This window comes from Phasianus colchicus, chromosome 6 (assembly GCF_987193195.1).
Source record: "Phasianus colchicus chromosome 6, bPhaCol1.hap1.1, whole genome shotgun sequence".
Lineage (NCBI taxonomy): Eukaryota > Metazoa > Chordata > Aves > Galliformes > Phasianidae > Phasianus > Phasianus colchicus.
This window is the reverse complement of record NC_143441.1, coordinates 11,087,109-11,100,749: the sequence shown is the minus strand read 5'-3', so window position 1 is coordinate 11,100,749 and position 13,641 is coordinate 11,087,109. Positions and strand designations below refer to the sequence as shown.

General features: G+C 37.4%; 1 protein-coding gene across 3 annotated transcripts in view; it reads right to left on the bottom strand.

Annotated features, from left to right (window-relative positions):
- Nucleotides 1–13,641, bottom strand: part of LARS2 (leucyl-tRNA synthetase 2, mitochondrial) — an 88,878-nt gene that overhangs the window by 14,676 nt on the left and 60,561 nt on the right. For all 3 annotated transcript variants that reach the window (XM_031590349.2, XM_031590348.2, XM_090142425.1), the window contains exons 15-19: nucleotides 12,049–12,152; nucleotides 10,723–10,905; nucleotides 7,506–7,675; nucleotides 6,692–6,769; nucleotides 4,309–4,420 (exon numbers count right to left, since the gene is read on the bottom strand). In XM_031590349.2, coding sequence (XP_031446209.2) covers nucleotides 4,309–4,420; nucleotides 6,692–6,769; nucleotides 7,506–7,675; nucleotides 10,723–10,905; nucleotides 12,049–12,152 — 647 coding nt within the window. The remainder of the gene's footprint in view (nucleotides 1–4,308; nucleotides 4,421–6,691; nucleotides 6,770–7,505; nucleotides 7,676–10,722; nucleotides 10,906–12,048; nucleotides 12,153–13,641) is intronic.

Below are 13,641 nucleotides of genomic sequence, written 5' to 3'. Positions count from 1 at the left end.
TCTCAAAGAAATTACAGCAGTACAATAATAGCTATTTGTGGACAGCTCTGAGAAAAGCTTTATTATACTACTGGTAGCACAAGTCAGAAATATATAGATTAATTCAATACATTGTTTGGGGATTCATTTTGTATATTCCTTAGTGACAGAGCACCAAAGAGGGCTGTGAAAAACTCATGTTACTGACAGCTAATTCTAGAATGCATTTCCAGTTCTGCAAACTCCCTGTGAATCCCTTTATTCTCCTGAAATTGATCTGCCTTCCTCCATTGGTACAGACTTACCCTTCATTTTGGATTACTCTTAGAGGGAAAAATCATTCTTTATTCCAAACTGGACTTATTCTTGGATTTGTGCAGGTTCCTCTGGGGGACTTCTGCATTCAATTTTTCTATGAAAATCTGCAACATCACTTAGCTTCCAGTCCATTCATCAGGAAGGCCTTGTTGGGCAAAGACTGAATCCAAAACCAGAAATACTTACAGTACAACAACTGCAATGGTAGTTTTAATGTCGCTGAGACAATTATACCATTACAGTTTCCAATAATGATGTTTCATCTCGATATATCTTAAGACGGGTTTATCGTGAGTGTATGTCTTTCATGCACCGTCACTAATAAAGATGTAATAGCTCACAATAAGCAGTTTCATATCCTCGTGTGGACAGCAAAACACTGTACTACTACAAACAAACAAAAAAAACCGTGTCTCAAATGGTGTCTGTATATTCCTCAGATACAAGGCTTCAGGAAGGAAACAGATTTCCTCTTCCTGTTAGTGTTCATAAACTGCCAAGATATCAGGCGGATGAACTCTTCCCGCACTGAGGGGCTACAGCAGCTTTTACATGAATAAGCTGTAACACAGCATACACACTGCACAGTTAAGACCATCAGGGTGACACACCAAATTACTGACCATGTCCTCCTCTAAGCAGCAGAAAGAACTACTTCACACAGAATATCAAAACATTCCATTACAGCTTTTTGGCTGCTAGAAGGTGAGGTACTTATGAAACCGTATTCACGCAGCTCTTCCCTTCCCTTCAAACTTGAAATATTTGCTGCCACTACTGAAGTACTCTCTTCAAACAGCTCACAGAAAAGATCAAACTCATTCTGCAACCTGATGCATGAAAACAAGGTGGTCACGTTTAAACTGAATCCCATGGGAGAATAACTCTTGAGATACAGCAACTCTTCTTCTGCATCTCGAATCTACCTAATTCTACCTTAATTATATTTAAAACCTGAGTGCTACATGATGTCCTTGGGATATCAAACTGAAGTTCTGAGTTTGTAAGGCTCATCAACCAGCCAATAAAGAAAACAAAGTGGATCAAAATGCTAAAATTTCAAATGAACTCTGATGTAATTCTTACAAATAAGGATAATGTTATTATAATCAAAACAATGTATGTCACTGATGCCGATTAGTCATTATTTAAAATGTCAAGCAAAGCATCTTTAATTACCACTTTAAAATTACTCTTTACATTTTCCTAATATTGTCATTGGTTGGTAATCCTTTAGATTGACTGATCTGCAGTTACATCCAACTGTACTTAGAGAAATTTTGTGTTAACCAAGAGGGTAAACTATATGTAGGTTACTCCAAAAGGAATACCTGCCATTTATTTCCAGGGAAACTACAGCAGGTACAAAGAGCACAACAACATTATTTGATTGAGCAAACTAAACAGACAAAACAGTATTTTTCAGCAGAGTCATCACCATTAGCTATGCATCTGCATCAGCAATGAACAAGAGCCTGCATACTGCGCTCATAAAAATCTGTACCATGAAGGTGACCCACTGTTTCACAGCTGCTACGACTGCGTCAACTGCATGCTGCCCATGCAGCCCATCTTTCATTGGCCTGAACAGATGGAATTCAGAAAGTGCCAAACTCAGGCTGTACGGGGAGTGATAGGACAGAGCAACCAAATTTGGCAATGTGCTCCACAGTCTTCAAACTGGTACGAGGCCTGGTGTCATCGTGTTGCAAGAGAAAGGTTGAAAGAGAAAGTTTGAGATAAGTCAGTGTTGTGATGCAGTGGTCAGAGCTGATGGTTTGTCCTGCTTGAAGGAAATCCAGGAGAATTTCCTATCCCAAAAAACAGTGCACTACCCACTAAGGGGTGCATCTTGAACTTTTTTTTCAAAGAGGAATTCACATGTCACCACTCCACGTACTGCCATTCTGACTCTGGCTCATAGTGGTGACACCATGTCTCATTTCTGCTAATGATGTGATCCAGGAAATTGTCACTTTCAGCCTCATATTGGCTACGTAGGTCCCGACAAACTTGCATATGGTGTTCTTTCTGTTCCTGTGTGAGCATCTGTGGCACCCACCTGGTGCAAACTTTGTGACATTCCAGTGTTGTCACCATTCTTTCCAATGCATTGAAGCCAATATTCAGCTCTGTACACAGTTCCCTGGCTGTAATCCACCAATTCACATGGATGAGCTGATTGAGACACTGTTCATTTCACGGTGTGACAGCTGTGCATGGCCATCCAGAATATGGCTTGTCTTTCATGGCGCTGTCACCACTGCTGAAATGCACCACCCACTGCCTCACTGCACTCACATCCATAGTTTGGTCTCCATAAATGGTCAGCAAGTGTCAGTGAATGTCAGTGGATGCCATTTTTTCCTTGTGGAGAAATTCAAATCTACACTTTTGATTCACTTGCACTTCCATGTCGGACACCATTCTGTCACTGCCCCTCTGCTGCCATCTGTCACACAGCAACAGCATGTAATGGAATATTGGTAGGAAGGTTCAACCTCTACTGCCACACCACCAAGATCTGCCTCTGATGTTGTAGGCCAACACAACAAAACTGGAGGTATTTCTTTTTGAAGTAGCCCTCATAGTTGGAGATTATCCACCAGCAGTCCCAATCGCAGGACAGAAATGCTAGATGTTGGTGATTTCTAAATAATACTGTCCTCTTACCAAACAACAGTAGTTAAATGTACATACATTCTCTTGATAAAACTGTTTAATAATTTTGATGTAATGTAATGATTTCTTTCCTAAAAAAGACTGTATTTTTCATGTTCAGTCATAACATTTCTCAGGTATTAATCACCAAAAATTTTTTTTTTTTTTTTAATGCCAGGTGCACTGAATTATAACATGCAGTATTCAGACCACACGAATAGAATTGCATTTTTAATTGCAGACAGCAGCTGAGGACAATACAATTCTAATTTTTATTATATATTCTTTTCACTCTTAAGTCAGAGAGCAATCCAGTAAGTGTTCAATATTCTCATTCTCCAATGATTTTAGCAAAAAAAGCAAAGAGTCCCTTCTGTTGCAGTCAAAACGATCAACAAGATTAAGCTTAACATTTAATAAATTATGCTAATTAAGACATGTGAGTGATTTCCTGTCACACTGTGAAACATATTTGATCATTCAGTATCCCTAACAGGCATTTGAATTTCACAGTTCACACGGCACTGCATGTTTAGATAATTAACCCAGACCACTTCTGACTCCATCTCAAACAATGTGTAAAACAAAATCAGAGCAATTACTTCTACTTAAATGTAATTTCAACTAGATGGTACTTTCTGTTGTAAGATAGTATTGACTAAAAGTAGCATTTCCCAAGTGAATTGTGTCTGATGCCTCTCTATTCTGAACAATTAGGCACTCTGAGCAGTTAGGTTATTCTGAACATCTTAAAAATACTGGAAATGAAAGCAAAATAAGAACCCCCCCCCATCCAGTAGGTCCTGTTGTTTCCAGTCTGTGCCCCTATGATACTACTATCAATAAAAGCAGCCTTTCTTTGGCATTTAATAATAGCTCACTGTCACATGCAGCTCTGCAATATAAGCCATTTAATCGCTCTATTCTATAAACACTTGAAAGCGTAAAGTTCTAACATGACTGTCAAAAACAAAACTGTTAAAACAGCATCCAAAAGGTAATATTAGGCCCAAAACCACATAGCATTTTGTGGCCAGCCTTACACAGAATATATTCCTATCTTCCCACATCCATCTTGGAGCTTCTCCCAGTAAACCTTAAAAATAACTGTTGAACTCCAGCACCTACATCCCTTATTTCACAGGTTTTAACTATAGTAACACTATGCAATTTAGCCCACTTGGGATTCAGACCTCAAGGCTTACAACTGTGGTGGATTTAAGGAGAAAAAAAAAGAAGAAAAAAAAAAAGGCTTTCCTGTCTAACATTCCCACTTCCCAGAGGAGGTTAATTTGTATATAGTGACCATCAGATTCTGGACAGTAATAGAAAAAGCAGTTTTATAAATACCTTTCCACATCTCTGATGCAATGTGTGGAGCCATAGGTGCAACCATAATGCAGAGTGTAGCCAAAGCATCTTCATATTCTGCACTGTGAAGAACAAGAGGCCAAGAAGCTTGCTAAGTGAAAAGAAAAAAAAAAGAAAATAAATTGTAAATATGAATATTTTGGGGTGGGAAGTAAAATAGGTTAATTAAGAATAACATGGAGTAACAAATCATTATTAACTCTGCTGGCGCAAATTGTTACGAGTGCAGCACAGCCTCTTGTTCACTGCTGGTGAAAACACACAGCTAATGGTGGTGAGTATCTTAAAAAACAGCATTTTGTAGCTGAGAATTTGCTTCACCAAGTAGTGTTATTGTGCTCTTTGTAACTGTAGTTTCCTCAGAAATAAATAGGAGGTATTATTTTCAGAGCAATGTATGCATTCTATGTAACAACACCTAAAATCAATGTCTAGGTTCAGGACAATATAATTTTACAATAAATTATGAACTTACAAGCAGTTCTAGAGACCTCTTGGTCACAGAGTGCTCTCTGACACTGTTATAAAAAAGCCAGACAAGCTGGGAAGCTAATGATTCTAATCTTGAAGGGAGCGGTGCTGATAGATCCCTAGGGATCTGCTCTGGCACTGGAATTGAACACTGACCTGCGTGGACATCTGTGGCTGTGAGTAACATTGAGTGCAGCCACATCTAGATGTGCAATCTTGCATAAAATCCAAGCTACCTAAAGAGGTAAACCGCCTCAGACTGATGCATGCAGCATGTTTTTTTGCTGGGATAAGGTTCAATTAGATCAGAACCTAGAGCAGTTCAAGTAAAGCTGAGCTTAGTGGAGGAGCCCTGGGCGCGACAGTCACAACACAGCCTTCTATGGTTTGATGTCCAGATTGCTTTTCAGCTTGTTCTAGTAAAGGTAGTTTTCCATTTCTTGTAAAAGGTGCCAGGCAGGCAAAATTTGAACTTTAACTCCTCTTTTAATCGAAGTAGAAAAGAACAGACTAAAAGCAGCTGGAGAAACTTTCTCTTTCTTTGCCTCTGTTTTGACTCTGATTACATCCATGGTAAGTTCAGATTCCACGTTTAATTTATGATTCATCACCCTAATGAAGCAGCGCAGAAGAATGTCAATACGTGTCAGCTTATGAGGATTACATTATGGGTGTGACGATCCCCAGATCCTGCCTACTAGAAAACTGTCCAAAACCAATGATTGTTAAACACAGACCACAGGAGAGCTGACAGACGGCTGTCTTGTCACTGATACTCATGAGGAAAGCACAAACTAGATTTGAACAAGTTTTAGTAACTACTACCTGTTTTTTCTATATAGAATTTTCACCCATCACTTCCTCCTTTGAAATGGGACTGAAAGAGGAAGTGTCAGCATGCTGTAACAAAATTTGCTCTTGAAAGATACAGCACTGACTTCCTTGATCATGAAATGTAGCAGTGTTCAAATATTTTCCTGTCTGTAGGACACTGATTTTTTTTTTTTAAATTCCCTAATTGCCTATTAATCACTGAGCTGGACATAGAGAACTGGGCATCACCTTCCCAGCACCTCACATTATCTCAGATTTTCATTATTTTAGTACAGCACTTGCACATGCCCTAATTTACATTTTCTTATATTCCTCGACTTTGCCAATAATTTCCTTAGAGTCCATAAGATATAAAGTGGTTTATCAATGAAGTAGTCAAGAAATGCAAATTTTAATTTGATTTCTTGTCTTGACTGCATTACCATTATATGTTTTAAGAACTGCTTAAACAGATTTAAGACTAGTAGCAAAGATAAGGATATTTGATCTTTCATTACGAGCTGATAAACACATAATCTAAACCAAAAAAAGCCAAAGAATTGTTATTTTTGTTTGTCTTTGGAACGGGGAATTTACAAACTGTCTCACTAACAGACTGTTCAGTGCTGAAAACCACCTCAGAGGAATACGAGATTAGAGGTTATTTTCCCTGTAAAAAATAACTCTTAAATCAGAATGTTTGATCATCCTATAATGTACTAGTTATGTAGTTACATATACATATTGTTTAAAAACAGAACAAAACCAGAAAAAAATGTATCCTTTTGAAATTACATGATGCAGATGTGACCATCAGAACCTACTGTCTCTAACACTTCCAAGCTCTTCCTGCAAAACACAGCATATTCAAAAGATACAGGTTATATTAGAACATGCCTCTTTTAATCTGAATAGTTCAACTTAGTCTCCATGAGGCTCTTGAGTCAGTAGCAATGGTAATGACACTTAATAACTTTTGGAATTCTGAGCCCATAGTTCAGGCAGCTCTTGCTTTCTAGAAAGACTTAGAGGAGTAATGACTAACAGAAAAATATCTCTGTTCATATGGCATACTTACATGGAGTACGTTAGAAAGGCTCATCAGTCGAGAAATAGCTGCGTTGAACAAATGGTCCTTTGTGAAGTACTCTGTTACCTTGAATTAAAAGAAAATTTCTGTCACCAATTAATTGTAATTTTCAAAAACTGAATATTACCTTTTATATGGAAATCACTTTGGCATGCAAACAAATCATATATGCAACCATATGTGTGTGTGAAGGTCCCTGGCCACAGGATTTACATCAGGGAAAATTTAAGCATAGGAAAATATCTGAAGCTAATTTTGCAGATATTTTTATCTCCTTCTGAGTCTTGCATAACTGATTTGACACTAAAACAAAGTATCAGACTTAGCACAAAAGAAGAGATGAACAATCATTTCAATAATTTTTTAAGAAACACTAATCTATTTTTTCCAACAACTTTCTTCTTTTTCTTCTCATTTTCTATGAAACTAAAGGCATGATAATGAGGTATGAAGCAAACAAACCTATGCAGTTTGTTAGAGATATTCTGCACAATTCACCTATAGCTGGGCTGCTGGCAGTGTAGCTATCTCAAACCCACACATTTTAATGCCATAACGCTTCATCCTTTATATAAGGCATAGAGTAGATAAATTTTGCCAGTCTAAATCACACTCTTGCAAAAGAGTTCTGTCCCATGAAATCTGCATATTATTAAAATTACTTATATGGAGAATATTTTATTTAAAAATGATTTTATGACTTACTCATCTGTGGGAAAACTCTTGGCCCTCTAAGCCAAGCATACAGTTTTTGCACAAGCAGTAAGTCATTTATTCATTTACAAACTGGTTTTTTTTTTACCTCAGAAATTACAAGATTCTTTTGCTCCCAGATCCTTTTGGCTTCAGCCTTCTCCTTCTTACTCAGAACCTCAGGATTTGGTATGGTTTCCGAAGTCCTTGCCTCGATAAGTTTGGTTACAAGTGTCCAGAGGCGAGTCTGCCATCTCTGCACACCTGGCATAGCATCAGCTGAGATTAATGAAAGATAGCAGAAACAAACAGATATCAGTTGCAATGAAAGAAGCCAAAACTTGGAAGCAAAACTGAATGTTTGCTAGAATTTAACTTAAAAAAAAAAAAAAAAAAAAAAACACCTGAAAACCCTTATATTTTACATGAAAAATGTAAATGCAATTAAGAATGCCCTCAAAAATAATGCTGTGCTGTCTTAACAAAAAGAAACCAATAATAAATAACAAAAGTATTATCTGCAATGGCTTTAAAACATACATCTAGCAGAAATGTTTTCTAAATCCATATGGTTATGTCACTACTTGAATGTTCACCTTGTGTTTTAATAAGTCAAGAAAACAATTCTACAAGCTCTCATTTTTCAGACTCATAGAAGAATACAAGCATATATACATGTATGCACACATGCACAGTCTTTTTTTTGAGAGAGAGAGATTTCTTTTAAAATTTGAGCTTAAAAAGTACATATACTTCTGTTGCTTCAGAGATTCAACCATGCTAATGATGATTCCTGGTACCAGGTACCAGAGCTCAACTTGGGAGGACTATAAAGCTCTTCATCCTGAGCTTGCAAGTACTAGTCCTGCTGCATGGCTCTTCAAAGAATGTAACCTAGGAATTGTGATATAGAGAAGTCCAAGCTAATGCTGCTCACAGCTAGCTATTTGTGCTGAGTGGTGCTGAGCCACTAGGGAAGGTACAGATTGAGCTTCAAGATGTATCAGAGTTCTACTAGACTGCACGTCACTACATCACACTGCACGAGTGTCTAACACAGGTGCATTGTCCTACTGCACTAGGTAAAAGCTCAACTGGACAGTAAAATATAACCTGATAGATCATGCCTGTGTGATCCTCAGGAACTCTCTTAGGTGGGATGCAGAATACAATGCTCTCTCCAAATTTTTAATCTCCTGTTCATATCAAAATCTTGTACACCATCTAAACATTGCAGGTTTGGTATTCGCCAGGCTGTAGTTAAGCTGTAATAAACTGTTTTATGTTCTATTTTGTTATAAAGAAATTAAAATCAGAAGCTTACTGGAGACTTAAGAAACCCTTGTCACTTTTTTTTTTCTTAATTTATCTTTAGCCTGCTAAAATTTCACTGTGTTCCATGCTTTACAACACTCTTTTAAGAAGACATGAATCACTAATCTTTCTTTGTATTTCTCAAGTGGTGAACAGCTTGGTTTGAATGACTACCTGCATTCCCTTGCACTGTATGTGCTATGCTAGGATTTCCCTTCTTCCACTGGAGAACCAGAGGGACACCAAGGAGGCCAGAAGGGAACTATTCAGGGAGCACACAGGGAAGGGGAAGCAAGGTCCAGGTGAGGAACGATCCCCTTTAAATACAGTTGGATCTGCTTCTGGACTCAACTTCAAACACCCGTGGCTCTGTGCAGGACCAGCAATAAGTGCTGGTCATTGAAATCACTCTGGCTGCTCCAACCAGTCGGGCCCTGAGCACCACACAGCAATCCCACGTGTGTCATCCAATTGTTCAGCCACTGCATTATGTTTTGGCTACCTGTATCTGGAAACTTAGTCCAGTAGGATACTGTTAGAAATAGCATCAAAAGTTTTGCTGAACCCAGAAGAGATTACATCTACTGTCTTCCCTTGCTCAAATAGATGGGTAGCCTTGTCATAAAAGCAGATTCACTTGGCTAAACAACACTTTCCCCTCATGAGCCAATGTTAGCTGTTGACCAATGACTACATTTTCTTTCAGCTATTTTTCAGCAACACCTAGAATAAACTTTGCTATAATAATTGCAGGAACTAGAAAAGAGACAGACAGGCCTGTAATTATCAGGATCTTCTTTTATTGCCCCTCTTGAAAACTGGGACTTTGCCAGCTTCCAGCCAACTGAGACTTTTCCAGATTCCCAAGATCCTTTAAAAATAATTGACAGAAGTCTCACAATGACATCAGCCAGCTCTTTGAGTGTCCTGGGATGAATCCCATCAAGCCCAATCCAGCTGCAAAAGCAAATCCCACACAATTTTGAGGTTGGCTGGGAGTTCATCTACGCACTGTTAGGGATGCAGAAGTTAGAGCTTTCAGATCTTTCTGAGCTTGGTTTTTTTTTTAAATAGGCATTATCCTTTCACATTCTCTAGATCTGTGCTGTTGTGATTAGATGGAGACAGAAAGCCAACCAAGAAGTCGTAAGTCCACTCCTCCAGTATATGTAAATGAATGCATATGAATATAATGGGTGACAGATATCAACTGAAATTATGCTTAGTACAGACTGAACTAAGCAGCAAGAAGATAATGCAAGAATAAAGACATACAAGTTTTAAATCAGGCATGGGATGTGTTACCAAAGCCTTATGCAACAAGGCGACTGCATTAAAATATATGCATCAAGTCTACATTAAAATGTATGAGCCACAGGAGAAATTAAGACCTGTCAGTATGACAAATTGCATAATGTCAGTGAATAAGTGTGTAGGATGATAAATCTTATCTTATTTAAGAGCTAAGCTCATAAAGGTATGTCCTGTGTACAAATATTAGTTATTAGGGACTCTGATAAATGAGATTATTTCAGGAGGTATTTCATGGTCCATCTTACAAAAGACACTGCACATGACAAACAAATGAAAATAATAAATAAGAAAAAAAGTGCCAAGTTTAATCTGTAACCTGACCCGATTCCATCAAAGGAAAGCATTGTAGAATAAAGAAAATAATTGGAAAACTATCATTTTCAATCAATCAATCAATCGTAGCTAATAAAAAAAATAAGAGAACGAGATCCAGATTTGCACTCTAGTTCAGAAGAAAACACCATTTGAGAAATGTGTTTCATACATCTCTCTTTTTTCACATCTTGTAGTATTCCTGCAAGTCTGCTTTGCAGTGACAGTTTTGTGACTCCTCTTTTAAAAGAAAAAAAAAACAATCAGAATTGCTTATTATAATTTTTGGTCTCAACTAATCAAAAACTTTGGCAGCAAGAACTACTTTAATTTTTGTGTTAAGATACACTAGGAAAAAAAAAAACACAACATAAAGTCTGACTTACTTTTAGTATCCCATAAAATGTCTTGTTCTGGAGGAGCAGCAAACAGAATGTAGAGTCGTATGGTGTCAATGCCATACTCTTTCATTAATTCTTCAGGATCTATTCCATTGTGCTTAGATTTGCTCATTTTTTCCCAAGTGACTTGGACTTTCTCACCAGTTTTTAGGTGAACTGGTTCAGTGCCTAGGTATTATGACAAACACAAAATATTGAAACAAATTTTGCTCATTTGAAACAACAATTCGGTTTCCTAAGAACATTAAGAAAAAACTATTTGTGGTGAGGTGGTTTGGCTTTTCGTTCTCCCAAACAGTTTAAAAAGAAAAATAATACAAAAAAGTAACAACCTTTTTCCCTCCCAAATTTTTCTCCCCTGAGATTTAAGCATTGTTATAAGCATACCATTTAAAACCTCATAAGTGGGCGTAATTATTTGGACAGTTTTGGCCTATTGTTAGCTTATATAGACCCCGGGTTCATAACTAACTGCAGTAAGTTATCCTGACAATAACCTGCTTACTGTTGCATGAATTTAGGGACAAATAGGGATATTTACACAGCACAGCAACAAAATTTTGCAAAAACACCTGCAAACTTTTCTAGAACAAAATAGGATAACAGACAACGGTACGTGTAAGAGGTTCGTGGGTTGTTTGGTTCTTGGTGGGATTTCTTTTTGTTTGTTTGTTGTTTTTTTTTGTTTTGGTTTGGTTTTGCTATCTTATAGTATGCAGGAGAAAGCAGAGAAAAAATGGCTATGTGAGAGGTTCTTGAAGGAGGGCAAATACAACCAAGCCTCTCTTGTTGCTACAGCTCTCCAGACAAGGGCTGCTGATCCAGCTTATGCAGTGAGGGCAGTGGGAAGAACTGAGAAACAGTATTTTCTCCTACTCTCATTATACATCCCATATATGTCTAATGTTTATTGAATATACTAACAACCATGTTAACTTTGCCACAGTGTTCATGTAGGTTGTCTGCTTGCTGGAACTGCTAACTTCATTCAGCAAGTTGCTGAGCACTGTCATTATAAAACTTTGGATCCTTTGGACTACACTAGAGCTAAAATGGTATCATAGCACTGATGCTGTATGTGGTTGCAATTAAAAGTTGCTAGATTAGTAGGGTCTCTGTACACTCAGCAGTGGATACGAATCCCAGCCTCACAGAAGAGACTCTCTGGTTTTAATATTACAAGGATTTATTTTTCCCCATCTAATTTTCCCAGCACTAAGATCTGTAATTCCCTTTTTAATTGAAATAGTCTGTGACTTGCAGGGCACTTGCACAGCACCTGTACTGGTTTTCTCACGCATCCTCTCTTACCAGTGAGATCAACCTCCTCTCTCTTCAAATATTGGCCTGTTGTTCTTAGTCTGAATGTCTGATTCTTGATAAGACCTTGAACCAACAGCTTATGGAAAGGCTCCCTAAGGATGGAAGGAGAAAGAAACTTGTAGGTTGAAAACAGCTGTTAAAGGATACTTATGATAAGCCTCAGATGTCAGACGGTCAGGTGTAGTTACGTAATGAAACAAGAATTTCAAGTTCATTGCATAAATGTTTGGCACCTTAGAAAGAGCACTTGCTGCATTTATTCATGGTGCCTCGCTGGCAAGTGTAAATACTTATTTATACTTTGTACACATTCTTGCATCATAATTTAGTACAGAATTATTACACTGTCACTTTTCAAATTAGCATAAAGATAATACACAAAAGTTCCTTGCCAAGTGGACAAGTTCCCTAACTCTAAGCTAAATCCCCATTTGTAAAAGTTAGCAAGTACGAGCTGTCACTTTTCTACAAATATTTAGTTCTAGCTTCTCTCCGAGAAATGCAGTACTGAGGAACAAATCAAATTCTTGCTGCACATTTCATTCTATAAACTGAGAAGATAGTTTCTCCAACACAAGCTTCCATGTCCAGACATGAAAACAATGGAGAAAATGAAGAAAAGGGCAATGCTAGAAAGTTCACCTTAGTGGATCTATTTATGTTTAATATTTATATTTATTCAAATATTTTATATTATATTTTTATCATCTTGAACAGTAAAACTCTACTTTTCTAATTTACATCAGGAAAGGTAAGTTCTCATTAAATGTGTGTACCGTAGAGCCTTAAGAGCACCAGAGCCAAAGGCAGAAGCTCACTCAGCAAGAAATAAATTCTAAGTAAACATTTTCCTAATTGGCAGATATATTATGCTGTCACCTTCTTTCAATGATCTTATATTTCTAATTCACCTAGTCAGCTTTCTGTCATTGTTTTCACTTAAAAAGTACAAGAAAGTTAATCTCTAGAGCTTTCCAAGGTCACAAGGGGTAGGAGTGAGACCCAAAGGGCATGGAGTCTGGGGAGTTTCCTCAAGGAATCCACAGGTAGAAAGACACTGGTTACCACCATTTCGGAGGACATGCTAGTCAGACCTGTACTTCCTAATGCTCTCATGTGCTCAACATTTAGCAGTTTGAATCACCCACAATTCCTCCTAACAAAGGCCCACATATTTACCAAAACACTTAAGAACAAAGGATGCATCACCTGCATTTACATATTTTCCAAAGGCTAGAATAAATTCATACATCTAAGGAAGAAACAGTAAGAATAGGCTTCCACATTTTACTTTACGTGTACCAAAAAATCATAATGCAAAACATTACCCAATTTGTAGAGTCACTGTTGTATTTTCACAAAATATAAAACATATGAAAATTTATCTCATTAGTTAAACCACAGTTATTTATTAAATATAGTACTCAACCACTAAATAATACAACATTTATGTATGGTTTTACAGTACTGAAGCAGATATCTTTCAAATGCTACTCCTTAAAAAAAGCAGCAGTCTTCATAGTTAACATTCAGCATATTCGTGTCTGAACAGGAGTTTCCTTCCTTGCATATTTTTCATAC